The following is a 24,852-nucleotide window of genomic DNA, read 5'->3' as shown; positions in this document are numbered from 1 at the left end:
TCTTTTGACCCTGGAGAGCAGAGCCGCTGAACTGTCCTTGCCTTAGGCATTTTTGCCCTCGGTTCTCCTTGGCTTCTGCTCTATATCAAATGATACTGACTAGACCTTTCCACAATAGTTCACAAAACTACCGGAATACAAGTACGCCTAACTTCAAAAAAAAAAAATGAAGGAAAGGAAAGGAAGGAGAGAAGAAGGGAGAGAGGAGGGAGGAGGAAGAAAGGTAAGCAAGCAGGCAGTCAATACGTCAAAATAAAACTTTCTAGTTTCCATTTGTCTCTCTAGTACAGAGGGTTAAGTTGGTCATATTTCTTCATTTAAGTAACATTATCACTAGTCCCTTCAAGTCCCTCTCTGTTTTTAGTTATTTATTTTATCTCCTTCTCCCACTTCTGTTCCTCTCAACTCGCCTTAGATAACAATCCTAGCATATGTTCATGTGCAGGAGGAGGTTAATGTCTAGTGTTTGGTGTACATATATTTTAATTCTGCAAACAGTATATTATATCTCAGTAATTTCTTGTTTCTGTTAGTCCCATGATTTGAAGATCCACCCATGCTACTCTGTGTGCCTTTAGACTCTCACTTCTACATGCTCTCCTATTCAGTTAGGTGTGCACTGTCCAAATTTTATCTACTCCCTCACCTAGTAATGGACACCCAGGTTGCCTCCAATCCCCTGATGCCACAATGCTGTGAAGAAAACGTTTGTAAAAGATTCCTTTAAGTATCAGTTTGAGAATTTTTCTCAATGTATGTATATAGGAGTGGAATTACAGGGTTATTAAGATCATTGTTCACATTGCTAAAAGTTTCTGGCATCATGGAAAGAATCATAGATACATCCATTAGAGAGTGGGGCACCTTCAAAGGGAGTACATTCAAACAGTTATTAACAAATCATAAACTTTATTAATAAATTCTGGAGACAGACACTTGAATGTTTAGGAACTGCTACCAATCAACGACGAATCAGAAATGAAGATGTGACATTTCTGAAAGAAAAAATATAAGTCAGTAGGGAAAATGGTTTTGGATTCACAGGACTACATTGTCTGTGTTGCCTCATGGGAACACATCTGTTGTGAAAAGCACAGTGCACCTGCCTAACCCCACCTCTCTCCCCATTCCCTGGCCCCCAGGACTCTTTCTTGACCCAGCCACATCAACAAAGTCACCTGCTGTTCACTTGGTGTCTCTTTTTAGAGGAGGCTCTAGTTTCACTCTCCCCACTGATGCCTTTCCTGCTCTGCAGCATCAACATCACCTCTGCAAAATTTCAGCTTGCACCAGGGCTGCTTCTGTAGCCACTGGAGACTGCCATTGCATGATCTACAGCTTCTTGCACTTCTGTCTGACCTTTGCTCCTCATCCCTCCTCCCTACATCAATCAAAAGCTCAAGCAACCTCCCTGGTCAAATCTGAACCAAACTGCTCCTCTGGGAGTCACACCATGCCCCCATTTGGAGGAGGAGGCTGCCTGCTGAGAGACTCCAGCTTCTGGGCTCCATGTGCGTGAATAAACAGCTCTGAAGGGTTCTGTTGAAGCTTTTATGTAAACACTCTCCAAAATATGTTCCGCACTGCATTATCCCCAGCAATAAAGATGCTGGAATCAGAATTTGGCTGTCAGTTTTATTGATGCTGCAAGGGGTACAGTGGAATACAGCTTTCTCCTCTGGAAATTTATTGGTTTGGCAGTGCAGAGAGCAATAAAACTGTGTTTTTAATCAGGAAGCCAAGCGAACATGATTCCAGAAGAAATATAGGAAGCAAATACGCCACCACAAGAAGATTTCTCCCCACACTGTCCCTGTTCTTCTAGGATCCTCTGTTAAATAAGTTTAGGTGTTAAATGATGTCCTTGGTGGGAATGTCTTCGGGAATAGAATCAGAGACCAAAGTTGGATTACTTTCTCTAGGTTATATCATTTCTAAGAGATTATTGAGTGAAAACATTTTTCTGAAATGAGATTTCTGAAATTCCTCTCCATTAGCACCTAGGGAGGAATAGCTGGTAAACTGCTTTGCAGAAGAAATAGAATGTGACATGCTTCCTCTCAGGAGAAGCAAGGTTGCAATGCCTATCCCTCCACCTTGCTCACCAAGACACTGGATTAAGAATGACATGCTTTGGCCAGTATTGCACAGGGAAAGGATGTCTGGAGTCATTCTGCCTGGTTGTAACCTTGTTCAGGTTACTTGAAATCTCTTTGTGACCCAATTTCTTCTGCTATGTAAGGGAAATACTCACCTCACACCATTGTTGAGTGAGTAAAATAAGGTCACAAATGGGTGTGTATAACTCACACCGCAGCTTAGAACTGTAGCAAGTCCCTTCTGGGACTGTAAGAAATCTGACTTTCATCTGCCCATCATGGAGGTGTTCTTTCTTAGCAGCTTAAAGCAGTCTCTGCTGCATAGACATGTTAAAAACAAGACAGCATCTCTCACCTTTGTTCTCATATTCCTGATACTCACATACTCACTTCCCACCTGAAATATCCTTGTCTACTCCCTTCCTCTCTGCCAGTCCTTGGGCCAAAACATTAAACCATTGTAGATGCTCAATAAATGTTGGCTGCCTGTTCATCCCTGCCTTGCAGTTGTTTTCTCCTGAGTTATCTTAACCTCCAGTTCCTTTAGCATTCACACATCATCCTATACTGGTTTTGCATTTCTGAGTGTCACTCTTTTCTCAAATCTTAAGTACAGCATAGCTTTATTTCAATTTCAATAATATTTAGATTGTTCCTGTGGGTATAAGTGAATGCCTGAAGGAAATGATCTCATAGATATTCCCCCCCAAATGACATGAGATGCCCATGTGGGTTAACCATAGGATCAAAGTTGTCTGTTTGGGATAACATTGAAATAGGCTACCTGGGAAAGATAGTAGAGATCAAGATGGGAGCATGTTCTTAATGAATCTCCTGTTCTCCTACCTGCATAATTTCCAATTGTATCTTCATCATTCATTTCTCCACTCTGCTCAACATAGTTGTTGTCCATTTTCCCAACCAAGTCTATAGGATCACTCTACAACTGTTTAACTATATATTTGGTGCCAAGCCCTGTTCTTTACATGTATTATCCAGATTAATCATCACAATGACCCTGTGAAGCAGGAATTATTAGTGCAATTTTACAGACAAAGAAACTGAGCTGGAGGGCTTAAATAACATGCTTAGAATCACATAGCCAGGTAGTGGGACAGCGAAGATTTGAGCCCAGGTGTGTCTGATCTCAACATTCATGATCTTAACCACAAAATTATACACTCTTTGATAAAAACCAAGAATAATCATGGCACATCTCTTCACTGATTTAAGTTAGAATCCTCAGCCTGAATCCAGTTCTCGGGAACTCTGAAGTCTCTGTCTCTCATACACATATACATACACACTTTATTCATGAACTTAAAAGGCAACCTATCATAAATCTTAAACTCTTGGATTTCCTTTTTTCTTTTCTAGATCACTTGCCTACCTCCCTGTCAAAGTGATCCCATCTCAAGCTTTCAGAGGACTTAATGAGATCGTAAAAATGTAAGTAAGTTACTGCATATCAAAAGACATTCGTAATTGGAATAATGAATTTTTTCTAAGAGAAAACACATTTGAAAGGGGATAATTTTTCTAGGAAAGAAATTGCGTTTAGGATACTCGCATATTTTTATCTTTGTAATACAAATAATAACCAGAGACCTTTGAAGAAAAGGTATGATTTTTAAGAGTCATTAAAATCCAGATAATTAACTTTGCTTCAAAGAACTGAATGCATTTTGTAAGTGATGATATATCTTTTAAGGAGAAAAAAAAGATAGATTCCAATCATAAAAATTCTCCTTCTGCTGCAGCAGCTATTCCCTTGTGTCACATTTTTAGATAACGCCCACATAGGAAAAAAAAAAAATGTGTTGGAAGTTTATTGTGCATCAGAAGATAATCTTTATATCTAAAATATAAGTATATAACAAAAACACAGTATTTATAACTATATTGATGAAAGGCATTTATCAAAAGTGTAAAGTACTTGGATAATGCAGTATGATCTCACGTTTGTCAGACATAACTTCGATCATTTGTTCCTGAGTTTCAGCTTCCAGGACCAAAGTTCCCATACTTGGAGCTTTCTCAAGGGCCCAGTATTCCAGCATCTTTCTTAATATTAGCCTGAGTCAAAGGACTTCATGGCCATTGAGTTCCCACAGTGCATCTCTAATCTTAACAATCCACTGGACTTTGGAAGCAGATTTGCCTCTCTAAAGAAGATGCTACAGCCTCGATCTTAGCTCCTTTGGGAACCTCTATTGCCCTTTAGGGTATTAGTAAGCAATTAGAATATTTAAAATAATGCCTCAAGAATTACTGCATATTATAGGAAATTCACTGCCGGTTACAGACTTGTCAGTGTACTTGAGCCTAACCCACGTTCTTCTGCTCTCAAGTTGGAATGTTGAGTTTTGATAACCTTTAATGCATTAAGACCTCCTACTGAGAAAAGCAGCTACAGTTAAATAAGCAAACAAATCGGTGGGAATAAGATGAATCAGCCCAAGAACAATCCATTCCTGTGTTGTTCAGAAAAGACATTAGCTACGTTAGGCTCTGCTTTTCTGTGGGCTAATGCTCTCATCAGTCTGAAGTCTTCAGTGAGCCTTAACCTTAGAAATAAGCAAATGTACAATTTGTGAATTTGAGACATTTTTTTTCAGCTGGCAGGAAATGGTAGCTTATGTTGGGATTTTAGGGTAACACTGACATTACCTACATGCTTGCGAATCATATATGACAAAACTGGTTCCTTTATTTTTGTGTTGTTTTCAAAAAATTCAATTATTCATTACTCCATTCACTTATTCATTCATTCATTTGTACTCTTTAACTCTGTGCCAAGCAACATAAAGCCACCAGGGATTCAGAAGTGAATAGAATATACTCCTTGTCCTCAATTTGCTCACAAGTGAGAAAAACAGTCAAGGAAGTAGATAATTATAATTCAGGACAGATACCATGTGCAGGAGTTGACCACCTTGCAATAGCCTCAGCACGAGATTTTGGGAAACCAAGGGTTAAGAGTTATGAAACAATTCAACGCATATTAAAGCCTCACCAGAGTGACAGAATTGGGACCCAGAGATCCATATCCTAGTCTTGAACCTTAATATAAATACTATTTGACTCTCCTCTCAGGGCCTTAATTTCCAGAGCTGTAAAACAAGGGAATCTGACTAGATTTTCTCAATGGGCCTATGCAGTTCTAACAATCTGTGACTCTGAGCCAAAGATAAATAAGAGAAAAACCTGTCACATAAACAGTTACTAAAACTTGCATTTCAGCTGCACCTGGGTTATAGGTGCCCATCAGTGCTTCTAAATCATACAGTGTTAGCACTGTATGATTTGGGGACAACTTGCACATCCTTGTTCTTTTCAGGGGGACACAGTGGAGTCCTCAGTTGTTGGGTCACGCACACATCTCATTATCATGCAGACACGGTCATTTCTTTCATGTTTCTTTCTCTTTTTTCCCCCCTCTCTCTTCCCTAGTGAAATCTCTCAGATTGATTCCCTGGAAAGGATAGAAGCTAATGCCTTTGACAACCTCCTCAATTTGTCTGAAATGTAAGCATCAGCTAATAGACAGTTTACGGCTGTACACTATTACCCTCGCTGGCTGGGGCCCACTTGGTATTTGTATTCAAGCATCCACTGCTAGGAATCCAAGAGGAAAAGACTACAGCAATTACTAGGTCTGGGCAGGCAATAATTTTTCTCATGGCAGTGGCCTGTAGGTTGCTATGGTGACAACTGCTTCTCCCTGGGAGCTGTATAAATTCTGAAACATCACAACACAAAGATAGAAATTAAAATTGACATTGTGAAGTCCTGCCAAGTAGCTCTTGCCTATGGAGGGTATGGAGTACTTGGGATAGTGGGAAAATGTGGAAAAGAGCTTAGAGATCATAAATTGGTTTTTGGCACATTCACTCATTCAGTAAATGTTTCTTGAATACCTACAGTGTAAAAGCTCTCTAATAGGCATGTGTGTGTTGGGTTTGTTGGGTTTTGTTGTTGTTATTGTGATGTTTTGGAATTAACTCTTAGAAACAAAACACTTGCCAAAGTATCATTTGCCCAAAATATCACAAAAAGGATAGGAAAAGACTGGTTCAATTCAGTTTTCAAGTGATGAATCTGTGGCCTAAAGAGGTTAGCTTACTTGCCTGACATCACACAGCAAGTTAGTGCCAGAGCTAGAATTAGAAATCAATTCATGTGACTTCTAAACCAGGCCCCCTACTGCTGCTTTGTGTGGTCCAAACCTGAGCTTCCAGAAGAGCACTCAAACTTCACCTACTTTGGAGTTTCAAAAGTAAGGGAAGGGGAAAAGTATTAGCATCAAACATTTTTTGAGCTCTTGTGCTTGGCATTTCTTCTATGTTGTGTCATTTAATCCTGACAGCTACCATGCAGAGTCGGGGTGATTATCCCTTTTGTCCAGGGGAAGGAATGGAGGCTTGGAAAGGCACAGAAACTTGACCAACGTGACACTTTAGACCAGGGGTATCTAATCTTTTGGTTCCCTGGGCCACAGTGGAAGAATAATTGTTTTGGGCCACACATAAAATACACTTACACTAACAATAGCTGACGAGTTTTTTAAAAACTCATAATGTTTTAAGAAAGTTTACAAACTTCTGGGTCACATTCAAAGTCATCCTCGGCCACATGTGGTACGCAGGCTGTGAGTTCAACAAGCTTGCTTTAGACCATGGCAGGACTGGAATTCAATCCCAGGCTGTCTTTCTTCAAAGCTCCTGCATTTTCCATTATACCACAAGGTCCCCCTATAAATGATCCAATGAATAATTACCTAAAGAGAATAATTAATAGGTAAGTACATGAGCAACTACCGTGTGTCCAATACAGGGCCAAATGCTATTGGAATACAGAGGAGATAAAATATAAATGTCCACCACGAGATGACAGTGTAGCCAGGGAAGTAAGACTACTCACCAGTTATGGAGAAATCCAAAATAATGAGTAAGTGCAAAAGACATAGTCTGGACTTAGCTGAGAAGCAGAATCACACATGGGGCTCATTACAATTGCAGAATGACAGTCCTATCTCAGACCTGGAAAGCTGCAGTTTTAACAGACTTCCCAGGTAATGCTAAAACACAGCTTATATTGAGAACCACCAGGGCAGCTAATGATAAATAAAGCTTCCCATGATGCAAAGCCACATTCATCAACAGAAAGAAATACAAAGCACTCTCAGGGAAAGTTTGTGGATTCCCAAAGAAGGCCCTAAGACTAGCACGCTAGCTCCATGAAGGCTCTTTTTGCTTTGCTCACAGCTGTATTCCTAGCATGTAGAACAATGCTTGCCACATGTAGGTGCCCAATAAATGTTTGTTGAATGAATGACTGGGCTAAGGTCAGGCCCCAAAATTCTTTTATTAAATTTCTTTTATTTATTCATTTATTTTAGTTACAGGGGTCTCACTCTGTTGCCCAGATTGGCCTCAAATTCCTGGGCTCAAGTGATCCTCCCACCTCCTTCCCAAGTAGCGGGGACTACGGATGCATGCCACCACACCCAGCCCAAAAGATCTTTAGAGATAAAAGTTCCTTCCATCCCACCCACATAAGGCCGTATATGGCCTATGATTGCTTGACTCAGTTGTTATAGAAATAAATACAACAAAATATCACTCACATCTGGAGAATCAAAAGGGCTGAGAAGATGGAAATAGGCACAAGTGATGGGTAACTGTAGTGTGGTGGAACAAACACTAAACTGATAGTCAGAAAAATTGGGTCACGTCCAAGTTCTGCTAATTCTCAACTGTGTGACTAAAGACAAATCATTCAACTTCCTAATTTCAGCAACTATTATAACTATCGTTAACACTGGTTGAGGCCTTACTGTGAACCAGACACATACATTTATTCCTCAAAAACAACACTATGAGGAAACCAAGGCACAGAGAACTTTAAGTGATATATCTAAGGTCATATGATCAGTAAAATCAGAATGAAAAACCAAGTTGACTCCAGACCCCATGCTCCTAATCAATACACTACATTTTCTCTATAGAACAAGGTAATTATTATTTCCTCAGGTGGCTGTCACCTGCATTAAGGAAGCCAAAGGCATTTACTGGCCTTTTATTGAATACAAAGTAGACAGGACTTAGCAATGGTGACTACTTTTTATAGGGTCACAGTAATTAGGGGAATGGGGGAGTTGGGCGGGGAGGGCAATAACACCACAGTGGTGTATGGCTGTACCTTTATACTTTGCAAAGCCCTGCCTCTTGTTATCTCTACCTATTCTATTACTTAAAACCTACTAACCTGTGAGGCAGGAAGACTATGTAATACTATTATACCAATTTTACAGAAGAGACACTAGCTCAGGGAAGTTAGGAGGCTGGGCATCAACACACAGCAAATTATCTTCAGGACGAATATAAAATCCCCCAAATTCAAGCCTCTGGCCTTTGCCCTGTGCCATTCCACAGACTGGTGCCCCTCGGTATAACTGCTCATGTGATTGCCAGCCAATATGAAGAGGACCAGTTTGCTTACAAGGGAGAGTAGGTAATTTGCTCATCTCTCCTGAGAGAGGAATCTCTCATCACCCTCAGTGTGCGGGGTCCACAGTGGGGCAGAATCTACTTGGCCAGGAGCCCTGGGTGTCGGTGCTGTCTGTGGTGGGGGAGTGGGGGAGGGTGCAGAGACAGACTCCCTGCTCTGATCCTTATACCGGCCTCTTTAGAAGCTTGAGAGCAGTGCTTCCTGGAAATAGCGAACTGGCTCTCACCAAGCCATTTCCATCCCTAGAGTCGCTAGGGGTCCTCCCAAGCATATGAAGGTCGCTGGCTTTAGCTGATGCCATTTTCAGCCAGTAGCTTCTGGTGACCACAATCTCACCCATTCCAAACAATACATATCTATTAAATGCTGCTTTTTTTTCCCTCTCTCTTTACAGACTGATCCAGAACACCAAAAATCTGAGATACATTGAGCCCGGAGCATTTATAAATCTTCCCCGATTACAATACTTGTGAGAAATTTTCCTTTTTAAGCAACTGGGGAGGGGAAGATGGGCATCTGATGAAAATCAAAGAAAAGGTTGGAAAGATTTTGTTTAACCATATACACGGCACTATTTGCATGTTCCTCTTCAGCCTTCTGATTTAAATTTAATTGGCATTTCTTGTCAGCCACCGTGCTGGGTGCTTTTGTATACATGTAAGTGGTTCCCAAAATTTTATCTGTCCTAAACACCTGGGAAGAACATCACCCCTTTGCAGTGATTTTTAAGGTTGACAGTGGGTATGGGAGATGGAGGTCATAACACTTTAAAGAAGGTAAATCAGAATCTCTGAGGTGAATAGAGAATAGGTGAAAGTGAGAGTGGCAATTCTGATTTGACTCTCACCACTGTTTGAGAATTACTGATCTCCTGCATCTCATGTTTTTTCATTTGTTCATTAAATGAAAACTTTTTAAGTATTGCCTTAAAGTAGACACTATGCCATATAAAGTAAATCATTATTTTCCACTTCCCATTAACTCTGTCAATTAGCATTAGAAATTGAGTACCACTGCAGCCTTCCACAATCATTGCCTTGCCAGCAATACCAAAATTTCTGAAATCTATGAATTTATCACTATGGATTTTCTCACATATCAAGTCATCCCTATACATAAAGAAAAATTTAAGCCTCCCTAAAACAGACATCCTCTCTTTCTTCTTTAAATTTCATAAACTCCTCAGAAATGTAAAGTCCACCTCCCATCACTGCCCAAAAAAAGGAAAACAGAGAGAAGGGACATCTCTCTGGTGTTTCACGTCATCAGTCTTGCTCTGGGGCCTTCTACAAGAGCTGCTACTGGAACTGGCATAGCTCCTTTGTTAACTCTAACACTGAACAATTCCAAACTCAGGTGTTCTGCTTTTCCAAACCTACAGGGTGTCTATAGGGCATATAAGCATACGGTAGCATCAACTACTTTGAAAGAACATAAGGAAATCCCAGAACCAAATTTGACCACTGCGGCCCTTATTATCTAAGAATAATTGTATTTATTAAATAGTATTTTCATCCAAAACTGTGATATTCACCCAACTCAAGTACACATTGTAGTCTAATCCCACACTGCTATCCCCAGCTATAGACAGAGCAGAGATCCCGTGTGACCTAGGCTTTTGGATAAGGAGGACAACCAGAGAGAGCCAGAAGAGAAACCTGGCTTTGTTTCATTGTCACCAGGGTGACAGGCAGTTCACATTAGTTGTCCAGAGTCCAAGACCAGTGAATCTACAACTCGGTGGAAATCCAGATGCCCAGACTCTGAAGGAGCCCCATTTTGTAATAAAATATTCTTCAATTTTACCTATCACTTAAGCCTCTCTCCTCTTTGGAGGTTAAATAAAAGGTGGGAGGAAAAGAAGAGTCTTGAATAGCTCCAAACACCAAAATAAATTTTAGTGATTTCAATGAGATGCAAAGAAGAACTTCCTGAATTGCAAGGTAGCTAAATAAGGGAAGATTTTTAATAATGAGCAATATGGATTTATCATAAAAGATTAATCTTCTTGAAGTATTTGAATTAAAATCTGCTCCAAAATTTATGGATGCTTTCTAGAACTATCAAGAGCATGTAATAAACTAATTACTAAAAGAAAACGGAACACAATACAGTAGGAAAATGTGATTGATTTAATAAGACAGGCTAGAAATATAAATGAAAAAGACCTTTAAATTTGGCCCCAGTCCCGAAATCTCTAAATAGGAGTCATTAGAGCATCTTCTCCTGTAGCATCAGGGACTTCTGAATTCCAACAATCTTTCTCAGCTAAAAGTAGTCCTGATAACACCAAACTCAGTATTTTTAAATTTAATGTGAAAGTCGTATTTGCAAAATGCTTTTGTACTCCCTTTTTATCTTTATGTCTTACTAACAATCACTTTTACCTACTCTCTGCCCACACCACTACCCTGTCCCTAATCACAGGAGCATCTGTAACACGGGCATCAGAAAGTTTCCAGATGTTACGAAGATCTTGTCCTCTGAATTAAATTTCATTCTGTAAGTACCAGGCTGATTGCTATGCATAACAGTTTCCTATTTGCTGCTAAAATTTGGAAAGTAAATATTTCTTATTTCTTTTCTCAAGGGAAATTTGTGATAACTTACACATAACCACCATACCAGGAAATGCTTTTCAAGGGATGAATAATGAATCTGTAACACTGTGAGTAAACTCCCAGATTCATGTTCTGCCATACAGCCTCCTGCTATTTTCACTACTAGGTTGGGGTGAGCTTTTTCTCATGTTTTACCACATTCCTCACTCACTGGTGACATTCTTCTTGACCTAAAATGCTAAGGGTGAAGGGGGTTGTGTAAGATCACAGGTGGGTCATATGTTCACATGACAAGCAACCAATCAATTCAGTTTAAAGTTAACCTAGGCCCCAAGGATTTTTAGTGACTGAGTCTCAAACTTATGAAATTGTTCACTGTATTAATGAAGAATGCTGTAAGGCTGGGAAGACACAGTCTAGAGAGGTGTGGCTTTCCTGGCTAAAAAATAGCACAGAAATTTCAAGATTTCAACAGGGAAGAGTTTGGAAGGATATTCTCCAAGTAGGAAAAGTAGTTTATCAATGGACCTTGCTCTGTTTCTCATTTTCGCCTTCCTCTTGGGTCCCTCCCACTTTGCTTCTGAAGCAACACTATCTATACCCATTCTCTCTATCCCTTAATACTTAAAAATAATGTGTTTTTATTTGACAGTTACTCTTCAGGTTACCAGGCTATCCTTTCATGGTGTTTCCTAAGGCCTTACTATTCAAAGTATGAACCATCATCTTCAGCATCTTCTGAGAACTGGTATATTAGTCCGTTCTCACATTGCTATAAAGAACTACCTAAGACTGGATAATTTATAAAGAAAAGAGCTTTTAATTGGCTCACAATTCTGCAGGCTTTGCAGGAAGCATGATTCTGGCATCTGCTCAGCTTCTGGGGAGCTCTCAGGAAACTTACAATCCTGATGGAAGGTGAAGGGTGAGCCAGCACCTCACATGGCCAGGAGCAGTAGGAAGAGAGAGAGCAGGGAGGTGTCATGCACTTTTAAACAACCAGATCTCATGAGCACTCTATCACAAGAACAGCACTAGGGGGATGGTGCTAAACCATTCATGAGAAACCACCCCCATGATCCAGTCACCTCCCACCAGGCCCCACCTCCAACATTGGGGATTATAATTTGTAATAAGATTTTGTGGAAACATAGATCTAAACTGTATCTGCTAGTTAGAAATAGCTCACCACAGACCTACTAACTCAGAATATGCTTTTTACAAGATCCCAAGTGATTCACATGTACATTAAAGTTTGAGGAGCACTACACTAAGGTAACTCAACCCATGTTCTTCACAGGACACTTGCCAGACTTCCTTCCCTCTGGAATCCCTGCCATACATCTTCACATGGGAGCCTTCCACTGCCCTACCATTCAGAAGCAGCATCCTGGGCACCATATTTTATTTTATTTTATTTTATTTTATTTTATTTTATTTTATTTTTGAGACTGAATCTCGTTCTGTCACCGGGCTGGAGTGCAGTGGTGCAATCTCAGCTCACTGCAACCTCCACCTCCCGGGTTCAAGTGATCCTCCTGCCTCAGCTTCCTGAGTAGCTGGGACTACAGGCATATGCCACCACACCTGGCTAATTTTTGTATTTTCAGTAGAGATAGAGTTTCACCATGTTGGTCAGGATGGTCTCGATCTCTTAACCTCATGATCTGCCCACCTTGGCATCCCAAAGTGCTGGGAATACAGGCGTGAGCCACCACACCCGGCCTCATTTCTTTATACCTAAAGCCCAACAACCCTTATTTAATTCTGCTCCTAAAATCCATATCCCTCTCACTCTTTCTGCTTTGGTTACAGCCCATGGCAAAATTGTGATGAGGCAATAAAGGAGCTCACCCTTAAAGAAAAAAGAGAGAACATGGATTGGAATGACTCTGAAATGAAGAGATAGATGTGAAGCAAAAGAAGAGACCATCTCAGAGGACTCTCTTTTATATCACTGGATTCTAAAAATTGGTATCCTTGGTACACTGCCTTTGTATAGTACTTTTACTTTGTGTAGGTGTAATTTTACACGTATAGTTGTCATGTTACAAAGCTGTGACTATGTAGCTTCATCTCAGATTACTGCAATCAAAAGAATACAGAGCAGCAACCACAAATAATTTCAAAAATAACCCATACTCTTTACTTGCAACTCTTGAACACTGGGAAGGAGACTCTATTGATCCTAGAAATATTTCTCAACAGTCTCTCCACTTCTGCCACTTCCCTCATACACCACAGCTCTACCTGCTGCTTATAAAGTGTTTTCAACTCACCACTGGATCTAGAACTACTCATTCATCATGTCCCCCACCAAAAAACAAGGTATTCACCAAATAAACTCCAAATGAGGTGATATCACATGCCTTAGGATTTGGGGTCTCCTCATGTCGATATCAAGAATACAAAATACATAGGATTAGATTCATGTCCTCAAGAAGTTCATAATCTCAATGAGGGGAAAGACATAAAATAATAAAAGGATAATACAAGATAGTAGATATTCACTATCAGAGTGTGTGGTACCTAGAAATAAGATCTTAGAGAAGTCCTCTTGGGCTGGGGAAGTCAGAAGAGGCTTTATAGTGGAGCTGATAGACTTGAATCAGACCTATGGAATCAGTAACATTTATATGGGTAAGTGTGATAATAGCATCTAATATTTATGTAGCCCTTATTAAATACCTGTACTGTTTTTAAGTACTTTTTAAGTCTCATAGCAACCTTATGAGGTAGGAACTATCAACCCTACTTTTAGATGAGGAGACCAAGGCACCAAGAGGTTAAGTGTCTCTATCTCAGGCCAAGATGTGGTCCCAGGCAGTCTGGCTCCAGAATCACGTTCTTAACATTTATGTGGTACCACACACAGAGAAAGGCAGAGTAAGGAATCCAAGTGAAGAGATAGTAGGAGCAAAAGCATGGCAGGAGGAGAACAGGGTGAAGCTACTACTTGGGAGTAAACATGCTATTTAAGGAACGGAAAGTGAGTTTAGATAACTGGCTGAGATGGAGAGGACATTGAATTGCAGAGACCCTTAAGTGCCAGAACAAGGAGGCAGGCTTGGAGGTAACTCTGGAAAAAGTAACAAAATAATCTACTCAATAGAGTAGACTTTATTCAAAGATCACAAATATCCACAACTCCCTTCGATTTTGATCTAAATCTAAAAATAATCAGAGACCAACAGGTACTCCTCCCAGGTAAATGTACAATGATGGGAGTGGAGTGAAGTAGGAATGAAAGGGCAGAAGACATGGAGGAGGGTGAAGAAGAAAATCAATGTTGGGATAACCCATAGGTAACTATGAGCTCACAAGACTGGGACACCCCACCAGACTCAAGGAGTAACCAAAGATTCCTTCTCACACATCATACTTCAGTATGGGCACAGAGAGCTTCATGGTTTTCTTTATGACAGGGACATTAACTTATGTTGCTCATGATTTTAAGAAAAAGAGTTCATGCCAGTAGGGTGTAATTTCCCCCACTCTGAAGTTAATAAAGATTAAGGCTCTGTCTCTCCCAGAGAGCCTGTGGGACATTGTGGTTCCATCCCCCTTCTCATTCTTGGCCCTTCATCTGGAAGGGGAGTGATGAGTCTTCTGCCTGGCACTTGTTCTCTGCTGAATGGGCCCCTCTGTAAGCAAAGGATCATGTGGAGCACCCTGCTGGAAAAAGGGTATTGCACTTAAAGAGGAAAGCCTTATTTTCTCAGCTATAAAGTTCAACTCTCTAATTAGAAAATAATGAAAGCTAGCCTTCTCTTGTCATTATTAGTGGTATTTGAGACTTTGCCTTTTGTAGAACCTGTCTTGCCCTCCCCCGACCCAAATCTTTACCAACTGTGAGCTCATTTAATGAAAACAAAACACTTCACTTGATGCTGGAGAAACTCAGTGGGGCTAATGCTAAAACTATGCATTATGCTCTTATGTCCCTTTATAGCCACTTTGGTTGTTTATTAAATCTCCTCAAGAGGCCACCTTGAAATGTCCCTCCTTCCCAAACAAGCAGAATTTAGCTGCACTACCTTTAAAATATTCTAGGTGATTGGTCATACCAGTCTCAAAAAAAAGAGACAATCTTGATTCACATCTCAACTCCACAAAGAAATGGAAAGGTCACGGCAATTAATTTTCTAAGACCCTACAGAGAAGTGATGTCTGGAAAGGCATGACAATCCCAGGCTGTACCCATGACAAGCCACAGTAGAGAGATTGCTGGGTCTCTCTACTGTGTTGAAATAGGGAGGCTGGGCTTCAGTCCTGGCTCTGTGTCTAACCAGCCAAGTAGCCTTAGTCAGGTCATCCCACTTTGACATACCTCTATCTCTGTCTATTCAAAGGGATTACTGCCTCCTGTGAATCAAATCACTTTGCGTCAACTACACAATCATCACAATTACAATTAATCACAGTTAAAAGCTCATACTTAGCAACCTGGAGCAGGCCAGTTGTTTTAGACCATCTTAAAAACATCACATTTCATCATCTCCTTTTAAATGTTTTTTTTTGTTTTTTGAAATTTTTAACTGACAAATTGAGGCACTTTCCATTTGTCTTTTCATTGACAGATGGAAAGAACAGCATGATGAACACCCCTATACACCTTATGTAGATTCATCAACTATTAGCAGCTTGCCGCACCCACTCCATCTCTGTGTATGTGAGTATATACCACACACTGCCCTTTTGCCAAGCCATCCAAAAGAAGTTTATACACATCATGGCATTTCACCCCTAAATACGTGAGCACGTATCTCTCTAAAACATGGACATTCTACATAACTACAACGCCATCACACCTAAGAAAATAAGCATGAATAATATTATCTAACCTACAGTCCATATTCAAATGAAAATGTCTTTTATAGATTTTTTTAGAAATAAGAATCCAATCAAAGTTTATGCATTGCATTTTTGCTGTTACTTCCCCTTGTCCTCCCAATCTCACCTCCCACATCTTCCCCCATATCTCAAACTGTCCAGCTTCCTTCCTCTGTTCTGTATGACATAGGATCCTTTGAGGAGCCCAAGACAGTTGTCTGGATTCCGCTGACTATATTGCCATGACTAGATTCAGGTCAAATATTTCTACAGGAACACTGCAAAGGGGGTGCTGTGCCTCTCGCACTACATCAAACCAGGAAGTACATTATGTCACACTGTCACACTACTTGGCTGCTTGCTTAAGGCAGTGACTGCCAGATCTCTATTGTAAGAGCACATTTTCCTCTGTCATTAACAAGTAAACTATGGTGGTACACTGTGAGTTTGTGTGACTATTCAGCTGGCCAACAACTTTTCATCCAATGGTTTCAGCCTCCATTGATTACACGGTTGTTACAAGGGGAGTTAAACAAAATGGTAGTTTTTTCCATTCTTCTACATGTATTAGCCAACACCTTTCCGTAAAGAAGATGCTTACTTTTTTCCCCCTTTTCCCTGTTCTCTCTTGGTCTGTCTCTTTTTGAGTATCACTATAGAATGTGAAGTTTTCAAAAAATTTATTCAACATATTGGAATCCTTTAATGCTATCATTCTTTCTGATGCCTGTCACCCTTTTTATTATTACATATAGTAAAGACATATAAGTTGACATGAACATGGCTGAGATAGAAGGAAACGTGAAAACTCAGTGCTGCTGAGAGCCAGGAGGCACAGCAATCCAGGGAGAGGGATCCCTTGCTATAGAGACTGTGAGGCCCCAGAAGTGGGGGGACCCTGATGCATAACTAGGGTTACAGCAGCACATAGTAACCAGGTCACAGGTATCCATCTAACCACTGCCAGTACATCCACTAGAGAAGTGTCTTCATACATGAGGAATTATTCAGCTATAAAAGGACGTCAGCAAAGTTCCACACAGGGAAGAAAGTGGTAAATTTAGGATTTCCTTTCTTTAGAATGCTGTTTGTATAGTCATTTGAAAAAAAAAATGTACTTACAAATATACCACCATATTTTCTAAAAGATATCTTCTAAAGCAGCATGCTTTGCCTTTTAGCAATGGGGCCACTTTTTTGAGACCCTGAGTATCTGTAAACATAAATTAAGTTTTCTTCTTCAAAATCATTCAGAAACCAGGTGATCCAAAATGAAACTGTAGAATAATTTCTAATACTGTTAATATTAGAACCCCAGAAATGCTTTTAGAGCCCCAGGAATACTTGGGGTTCATCATAAAGCAGCATTCAGAATTAGAGTATCATCTGTGATTAATAAAGCCCAAATCTTATTTTGAACAAAAAGGTGCCATTCTGTCTGATTCACAATTACTGACATTTGAGTAGAGAATCTAGACAATGCTTTAAAGTTAGGTACAGCTATTGTAATAGAGGAGAAGTTGGGGGAGGTGAAAATCTTCATTTTTGTGCCTGTGACAAAATCGTCAAAGTAAAGCAAAGGAAGCCTTCCTCATTTAATTCTGACACCATGATGTTTTGGAAAAAAGTTATCTGAAGTGACTCTCCAGATGTTTTTTTAAGGGCATTAAAAGCATTGTGCAAGCCTGACAGCATGAGGTCTCCCACTCACATTTGTAATTTCTCCAGAGTAAGGAAGCTTCTCTTTTAATCAAAACAAGGCAGCACATTCTATTGTGTGTGACTGGTAAGAAAAGAGACAAGAGCAGCTGGAACAGTGGGCCACATTGTTTAGAAAGTTGAGACAAGCAGGACTGAGGCTATTCAGAAAAAAAAAAAAAAAAAAAAGACATGGAAAATGTCTAAAGCCAAAAAAGTCCATGATGCTAGTACAGACCAAAGGTATCTGAGAGCCTTCAGCATGTGAGTACATTTGGGGAAGTCCAGGCCACTGACCTGACTTGCTCTGCCCAGGAAGAGAAAGACCCCCTACCTCAGTGGAGAAGGATGATAGTTCAATTAAACAAGATGCCTGTATTTGACAGAAATCCTGTCCAGAGCATGGAAAGGGAGATCCTTTCCCTCTGTTCTGGTCAGAAGGCTGGAGGCTACTGCAAAATATAATAATAATAATACGACCAACACATTAAGCATTGATTGTATTCCAGAACCTACTTAGAAATGTTAAGCACATATTTACATTTTTAGTCCTTACAATAGCTTTATGAGGTTGATACTATTATTATATTTTCAGATTAGGAAATCAAGGTACAGAGACGGTAAGTAACTTGCCCAAAGTAATTCAGATTGTAAGCAGCAGAGCTGGGATTCAAGCAGTTGGGTTCAGTGCCTGCAGACTTAACCACAAGGGTACACTTACAGCAATGACATTGTGAATCTAACAGAAAAGCATAAAATCCTAACATGTATCAAAACAAGGATCAGGGCAGCATGCAGCTGTGACGAGTAATAGGCTCATGGGCATCTAGACAACTATTAGCAGCTTTGGTGAAAACAAAGCAAGGGCTATTTTTTCTTCATCTACTACACATGTAGTGCCACCACTTAGAAGGTACAGAAAGCAATTCAGGAACTAGACTCTGGATACAATTCTAAGCCAACGACCATCTGATTTGCCCCATGGAAGTGATAAGAATAGTATCATCCTATGATATACCCTAGGGCAAGGGTTCTCAAACTGGCATATGACGGCTCACTGGGAGGGCTTGTTATAAAAGTACATATTTTTTGGATACCACTATTAGTTTCTGATTTAGTAGGTCTGAGTCTGCATTTTTGACAAGCAACTCCAGGTGATTCTAATTCAGTGGATGGAGGAGAAAGCTTTGATAAATACTGGGCAAGAGTCTAAGAAATCAAACTTAAGGAAGTTCAGGAAAAAGGGTGTGATTCCTTTATCTAAAAGAGACTGCTATAAAGGAATGCAACCCCTAAAATGGCAGGAGACTGCCAAAGAATAATATCCTAAGTGTAAAATAAAAAAGAATTCCGGTGAAACTGAGCTTCTAAGGAGGCAACAAGGTTGTGTATAATTACGCAAGACAACAGGCATCAACCCTGTCCCTGTGTTCTCAGATTCCACAATATAGAAGGGGAAGAAAGCCACTGAAAGTGACATCCAGTAATCCAATATGGGAGAGCTAGTATGTGAAGCTGATTGGCTCTGCCTCCATTGCTGTATCGTCATCTGACCCATGATTATATTTTACGTTTTCTTGTTTACCTCCTCCAGAGAAACATATCCTCCTGTATCTAGAACAGTGCCTGGCACCTGAGAGTATTACAGTAAATATGCATTAAATGAATGGGATGACCAAATGGGAATATGTAAGATGAATTTCTTACCATAAATCATAACCAAACAAGTTTGAAGGCTACTGACTTAGATGGAAATATAAGTTCTTTGAGAAAGGCCTGTGGTGTGATGTAAAGTTAAGCTGCTTGAATCTGCCAAGACCCTAGCTTCTCTTTGCAGGGTTGCTGGAAGCTGGCCAGGGACAGGCTGTGGGGTGTGACTTGAGAAATGGTTCAGAAACGTGCCTCAGATTCTACAATATAGAAGGGAATGAAAACTACTGAAAGTTGCATCCAGTAATCCAATATGGGAGAGCTAGTATGTGTAGCCGTAAACTCTAAAGAAGCTCAGAAGAAAGCATATGAGAGCCTGGCAAACCATGGAAGCCTCCCCCTCCCAGGGAACGGCAAAGCCGCTGCTTTACCCAGGCTATTGACTGAGCTAGGTACCAGGCATTCTGTGAGGCCCCAGGGGTTTACGAAATGAATTAAATATGCTCCCCTGCCCTCTTTGAACTGAATCTAACCGAGGAGACTTAAGAACTATTTTGTAACCTCTAGTTATATTTTCTGAATTTCAGAGCTTACATATTATACTTCAAAATGAGTCACACCTTTATTTATATGTTGGTTTGTCTCAGCTGTGTTGTGGGTTGGTGGGAGGAGACCATACATACATACACACAGAGTACATACATGCTGTTGATGTTACACACACACACACACCCCGCAAAGTGAAGTTCCATGCTCATTTTATTTAACAAAGACTAGAGAGGCCTTGAAGACAACAGCTACCTGGAGCAGGAATAAGTGAAGCACGTTTCTGAACCACTTCTCAAGTCACACCCCACAGCCTGTCCCTGGCCAGCTTCCAGCATCCCTGCTAAGGGAAGTTAGGGTCTTGGCAGATATAAGGAGCTTAACAGTACGTCACACCACAGCCCTTTCTCACGTGGGTTTTACATCATCATTCACAAAGAACTTATACAAATATTTCCATCTAAGTCAGTAGCTTTCAAACTTGTTTGGCTATGATTTACGGTATGAAATTCATCTTACATACTCCCATTTGGTCATCCCATTCATTTAATGCATATTTACTGTAATATTCCCAGGTGCCAGGCACTGTTCTAGATACAGGAGGATATGTTTCTCTGGAGGAGGTGAACAGTAAAAACATAAAATATAATCATGGGTCAGACGATGATAAAGCAATGCAGGCAAAGCAAATCAGGGAAGGAGGATAGGGAAAGTAGGGGGATAGGAAATCGGTGTTTTAAATAGGGCAGCTAGTAAAGGCCCCACTGAGAACATGACATGAAATACAATCCTGCAGGAAGAGGATGGGTAGGCCATGAGCATATCAGCAGAGGAAAAGTAAAAAGAATCAGCAAAACTGATGTGCTAGAAGTAGCCCCAGACAAAGCATATCCTAGTCCCATTTATGCCAGTTGTGGGCTTTAGACAAGTTACTTTCCCTCACTGAGTCTATTTCCTTCTTTGCAAAATGACGATGTGCTGCTTGATTCCCTCTAGACTCCTTTTTGGCTCAAACATTTCCCTGTATCTGTGTTCTAAGGATCCTCTTATGTCTTATTCCGGGTAGAAGTATATATGTATGTATGTATGTATGTGTATTTATAGGTATATACCATAAAAAATGGTGGGATAAAATTTCATAAAAATTAATACCCTAATTACTTGCAAAATGCTCTAATACTTTTTATTTTTTCTATGTAGTTTTTTTAAATGCTGGTTATGCCCAAGTAAATTGATTCACTACCCACTAATGGTCTTAAAGAACTGTTTACAGACAATGAAATCTTCTTGGTTGTGGAGCCAAATTTGACATCAGCAAAACCACACACTCATCCAAGAAAAAAAAAGCTGGCTCAGTGCTGGAGGCTTCCTCTGCCCTCAGCTTTCAACACCCAGAAAACCCATATGCCCACACAGGCCTGCAAAACCAGAGGAAAGGCTTAAGTGTTAAACAGCTCTGGCCTCGGATCCCAGCTATGCCACTGTTTTCCTTTTGACATTAAGCAAGCTACATAACCACACTGAGGCTTAGGTTTCTTGTCAGTATAATGGAAATGATGATGAGGATGAAATCATAAAATATACATAGAGTGGCTGATGAAGTATCTAGCACTTAATAGGCACTTAATAAATTGATGGTGGTGGTGACGATAGAGAACTAGATATTATGAATGCCTGTAATAATCTTAGTAATATATGTTACAGGAGGAAAAATGTGTTTCCAAACTGTTTCTTTCAGTTTCTTCCCATTCCTAAACCCTCTCCTCCCTCCTTCAGCAAACTATATGGAAATGGATTTGAAGAAGTACAAAGTCATGCGTTCAATGGGACGACACTGATTTCACTGTAAGTATTTGCTCATTTCCCCAGCTCACGAATAAAAATGAAATATTACTCTGGCTACAAGATCACATTCAATCTTCAGCAACTAACTCAGGGCAAAAATAAACTTTCAAGTGGCTAGCCCTCAGTGTTTCATGCCTGTTACTAGGCAACTGGCTGGCTAGAAACCCCACAGCACCCTGATTTCAAAGGCAGATGCAGCCTGGATACATTGAAGTTGACAGTTTACTGAAATATTCAACACCCTACTTTATGCCTCCTCCAACTCAGTGCCTCCCTCTCTAGCCCCCTCACTCAGGTTGATGGTGTGTTAGAGGAAGCAGAATTTCAGAAAGAAATTCTTCCCCTGGCCCCACTGCAGAGAAATCAGATAACACTACCATTTACCAGTCTAATCAGCCACAACAGACCCACTCAGGGAGTCCCATCTCTGTACTGCTAGTGTGGGAGGAAGCTCATTTTCCACAAGGTAGGGAGCTTTGTGTTTTCACCACACCCTACCCAGTTCTTCATGTTAACAGCCTTTAACTCAAGAAGAGCATCGCTACTGTTTCCCTCGTTGTTCTCGACCTCTCTTTCCTTCTATGGATCCTCTTCTAAAACAGTGGTATATTCACAAAGTTTGTGGGGCTGGGGACATTTGAACCACAGCAAGTACAGGGTGAGGTGACAGTCACCCTACAATTTGTTCATAATAAAAACTGAGAGCACATGAAAAGTTCAATTAAAGCCAAAATTAAGGAAAATAAACAAAAAGGCCTTTAAAATAAATAAGTTGTGTAAGCTGTAATCTAGACTAATGCTTCTCAAATTTTTACACACCTAAGAAGAACCTGCAGATTTTTAAAATACAGATTCCTGGGCCCTACCCCCAGAAACTTGGATTCAGTGGATCTAGGTAGAGCCTGAGAATATGCAATTTTAACAAGCTTCATGAGATGCTGATGCTGTCAGTCTGAAGTTGGGTAGCACAGTCTAAAGTTGGGTAGCAAAATTCTGCACAATATGCTGTTTATTTTTAATGATAGGTATCTAACCAAAGCCTCTATTATACTGATACATGCTATATAGTTTGGTGGCTAACAGAATAGACTTAAGAGACAGTGAGTAAGACTCAAACTCCAGTCCCACTATTTAACAGCTGGTATGACCTTGAGCAAGTTACTTAACCTATCTAAGCCTCAGTATCCTCATTCATAAAGTAGATCCACTAATAGGCTTTTTTTGAAGATACCCCGCCAAAATGAAAAGATCTGTTTCATATCCTCAATACTTAACACAGTGCCTGGCATATAGTAGGTGCTTATTATGTACTATACAATATAATGAATTATAAGTAAACAATTAAACAAGATTATATTTTTGTGTGCTTAGCACAGCATAGTAGCACATACTAAGTGTTCAAGAAATGGTAGAATTTTTAAAGTTGTTCTCCTATCATGGGGTGAATTTGCCCTCATGTTCTTTTTGACTTGATGACTTAATGAAAGGTTCATCAACAAGCATCCTTAAGTTAATGAAGGGTTCACTCAGGCCAATTGAATCGATTTCTGCCAAACTTAAATCAGAGGCATTTATATCATCTCCTGGCACAGTTCTCTCAGATGCCTCATACCATTATTCACTCAACAAATGTTTATGAAGCATCAGCTGTGTTTGAAGAAACATGTCATATTTTCAGGAGAAATGAAGATGATTAAGTCCTAGTGTCGCCCTACAGGAGCTTACAGCATAGGAAGAAGCATCTCCAAATGCTGTATAAACTACACATTAAGTACTAACTAAAACAGAAGCAAAGCATGAAGCCTCCCCAGAGAGAGGTAAAGTTCTCTGGGACTTCAAGGCAGGAGGAAAGGAAAGTATAAAAAGTATCTGGGAAAGGTGGGCTTTGAGCTGGGCATAACTTAGGCAAAAATAGAGGAAAAACGCCTTCCAAGCAGAGGACAGCAAGAAGAATGGTCCAGAAGAGGAAGTATAGCATGTATTCAGAGACCAGCAAATGGTACTTTCTAGATACAAGTTAGGGACAAAACAGGAAGGGCCTCAGATGCCATAGTAAAGAGTTCAGACTCTCTTCTCCGGAAAACGAGAAGCCATTGAAAGTTCTGAGTTGGAAGTACGAGATGAGTGCTTAAAGAAGGCTCATCTGTTAGCAGGAAGGCTGGAAGGCTGGAAGGGGTAGGGCAGGGCTAGAGACACAAATGCCAGGGTCATCTGAATAGAGGGGATGGCTGAAATCCTTTGTGGCTGAGGTTACCTGAACAGGGGGAAAAACAAAGGAAGTGAATATTAAATTAAAGGGAAACAAGATGAGCATGAGAAGCAAGAGCAAAATAAAACAGATGGGAGGAAAACCAACACAGTGTGTCTGTGTGAGGTCAGGAAAAATAGAAATTTAGGAGGGAAGATTTCAGGTGGTCAGCAGCATTTCAGCTGTTACAGAGATGCCAAAATGGGTATGAACTATGAAAAGTCCAATTAGTCAACATTCTGTATGCCCTGCATCTCACTGTTGTAAGAAAGAGGAAACCAAGGACATGAGTCAGTTTGCCAAGAACAAACTTAATTTCATTCAACAAACATTTATTAAGCACCACTGATATACTAAGCACTGTGTTAGGTACTGAGTCTGCGATGGTAGAGAGGACACAGTCCCTGCCCTTTTGAAGTTTCTGATCTATCAAAAGAGACAGACAAAAAAAGCAAATAATAGATAAAATTATTACAAGGGTAATATATATTATGAAGGACATAACCTGTACTGAGATCTGAGAGAGTATGAGGGGTGACCAATTTAGGCAAGGTACCCAGGATGGCCTCACCGAGGACGTGATATATAGGCTAAGCCTGAAGGATGACAAGGATTCCACTGTGGCAACAGTGAGGGAAGCACATTACAGAAAGCGGGAGCAGATGTGCAAAGGTCCTGAGCTGGAAAAGGAACTAAGTTGATAAGTCCCAGGAATTGAGAGGAGGCCCGTATGGCTGGAGGGTCTTTAGCAAGGGGGAGACTGGAGATGAAGGAGATGGAGCAGGATTGAGCAGCCATGGGAAAGGAGTCCGAATTCTCTTCTAAGGGCAAGGTCACCCATTAAAGAGTTTAAGTAGCA

The 24,852-nt window shown here is 40.3% G+C and overlaps 1 protein-coding gene across 1 annotated transcript in view; it reads left to right on the top strand.

Moving 5' to 3' along the window:
- LHCGR (luteinizing hormone/choriogonadotropin receptor) overlaps positions 1 to 24,852 on the top strand; it is a 63,190-nt gene that overhangs the window by 14,311 nt on the left and 24,027 nt on the right. The window contains exons 2-7 of the mRNA XM_007970686.3: positions 3,477 to 3,548; positions 5,553 to 5,627; positions 9,007 to 9,081; positions 11,040 to 11,114; positions 11,203 to 11,280; positions 21,677 to 21,745. Coding sequence (XP_007968877.3) covers positions 3,477 to 3,548; positions 5,553 to 5,627; positions 9,007 to 9,081; positions 11,040 to 11,114; positions 11,203 to 11,280; positions 21,677 to 21,745 — 444 coding nt within the window. The remainder of the gene's footprint in view (positions 1 to 3,476; positions 3,549 to 5,552; positions 5,628 to 9,006; positions 9,082 to 11,039; positions 11,115 to 11,202; positions 11,281 to 21,676; positions 21,746 to 24,852) is intronic.

This window comes from Chlorocebus sabaeus, chromosome 14, assembly GCF_047675955.1.
Source record: "Chlorocebus sabaeus isolate Y175 chromosome 14, mChlSab1.0.hap1, whole genome shotgun sequence".
Lineage (NCBI taxonomy): Eukaryota > Metazoa > Chordata > Mammalia > Primates > Cercopithecidae > Chlorocebus > Chlorocebus sabaeus.
This window is presented reverse-complemented; position numbering and strand designations above follow the sequence as displayed.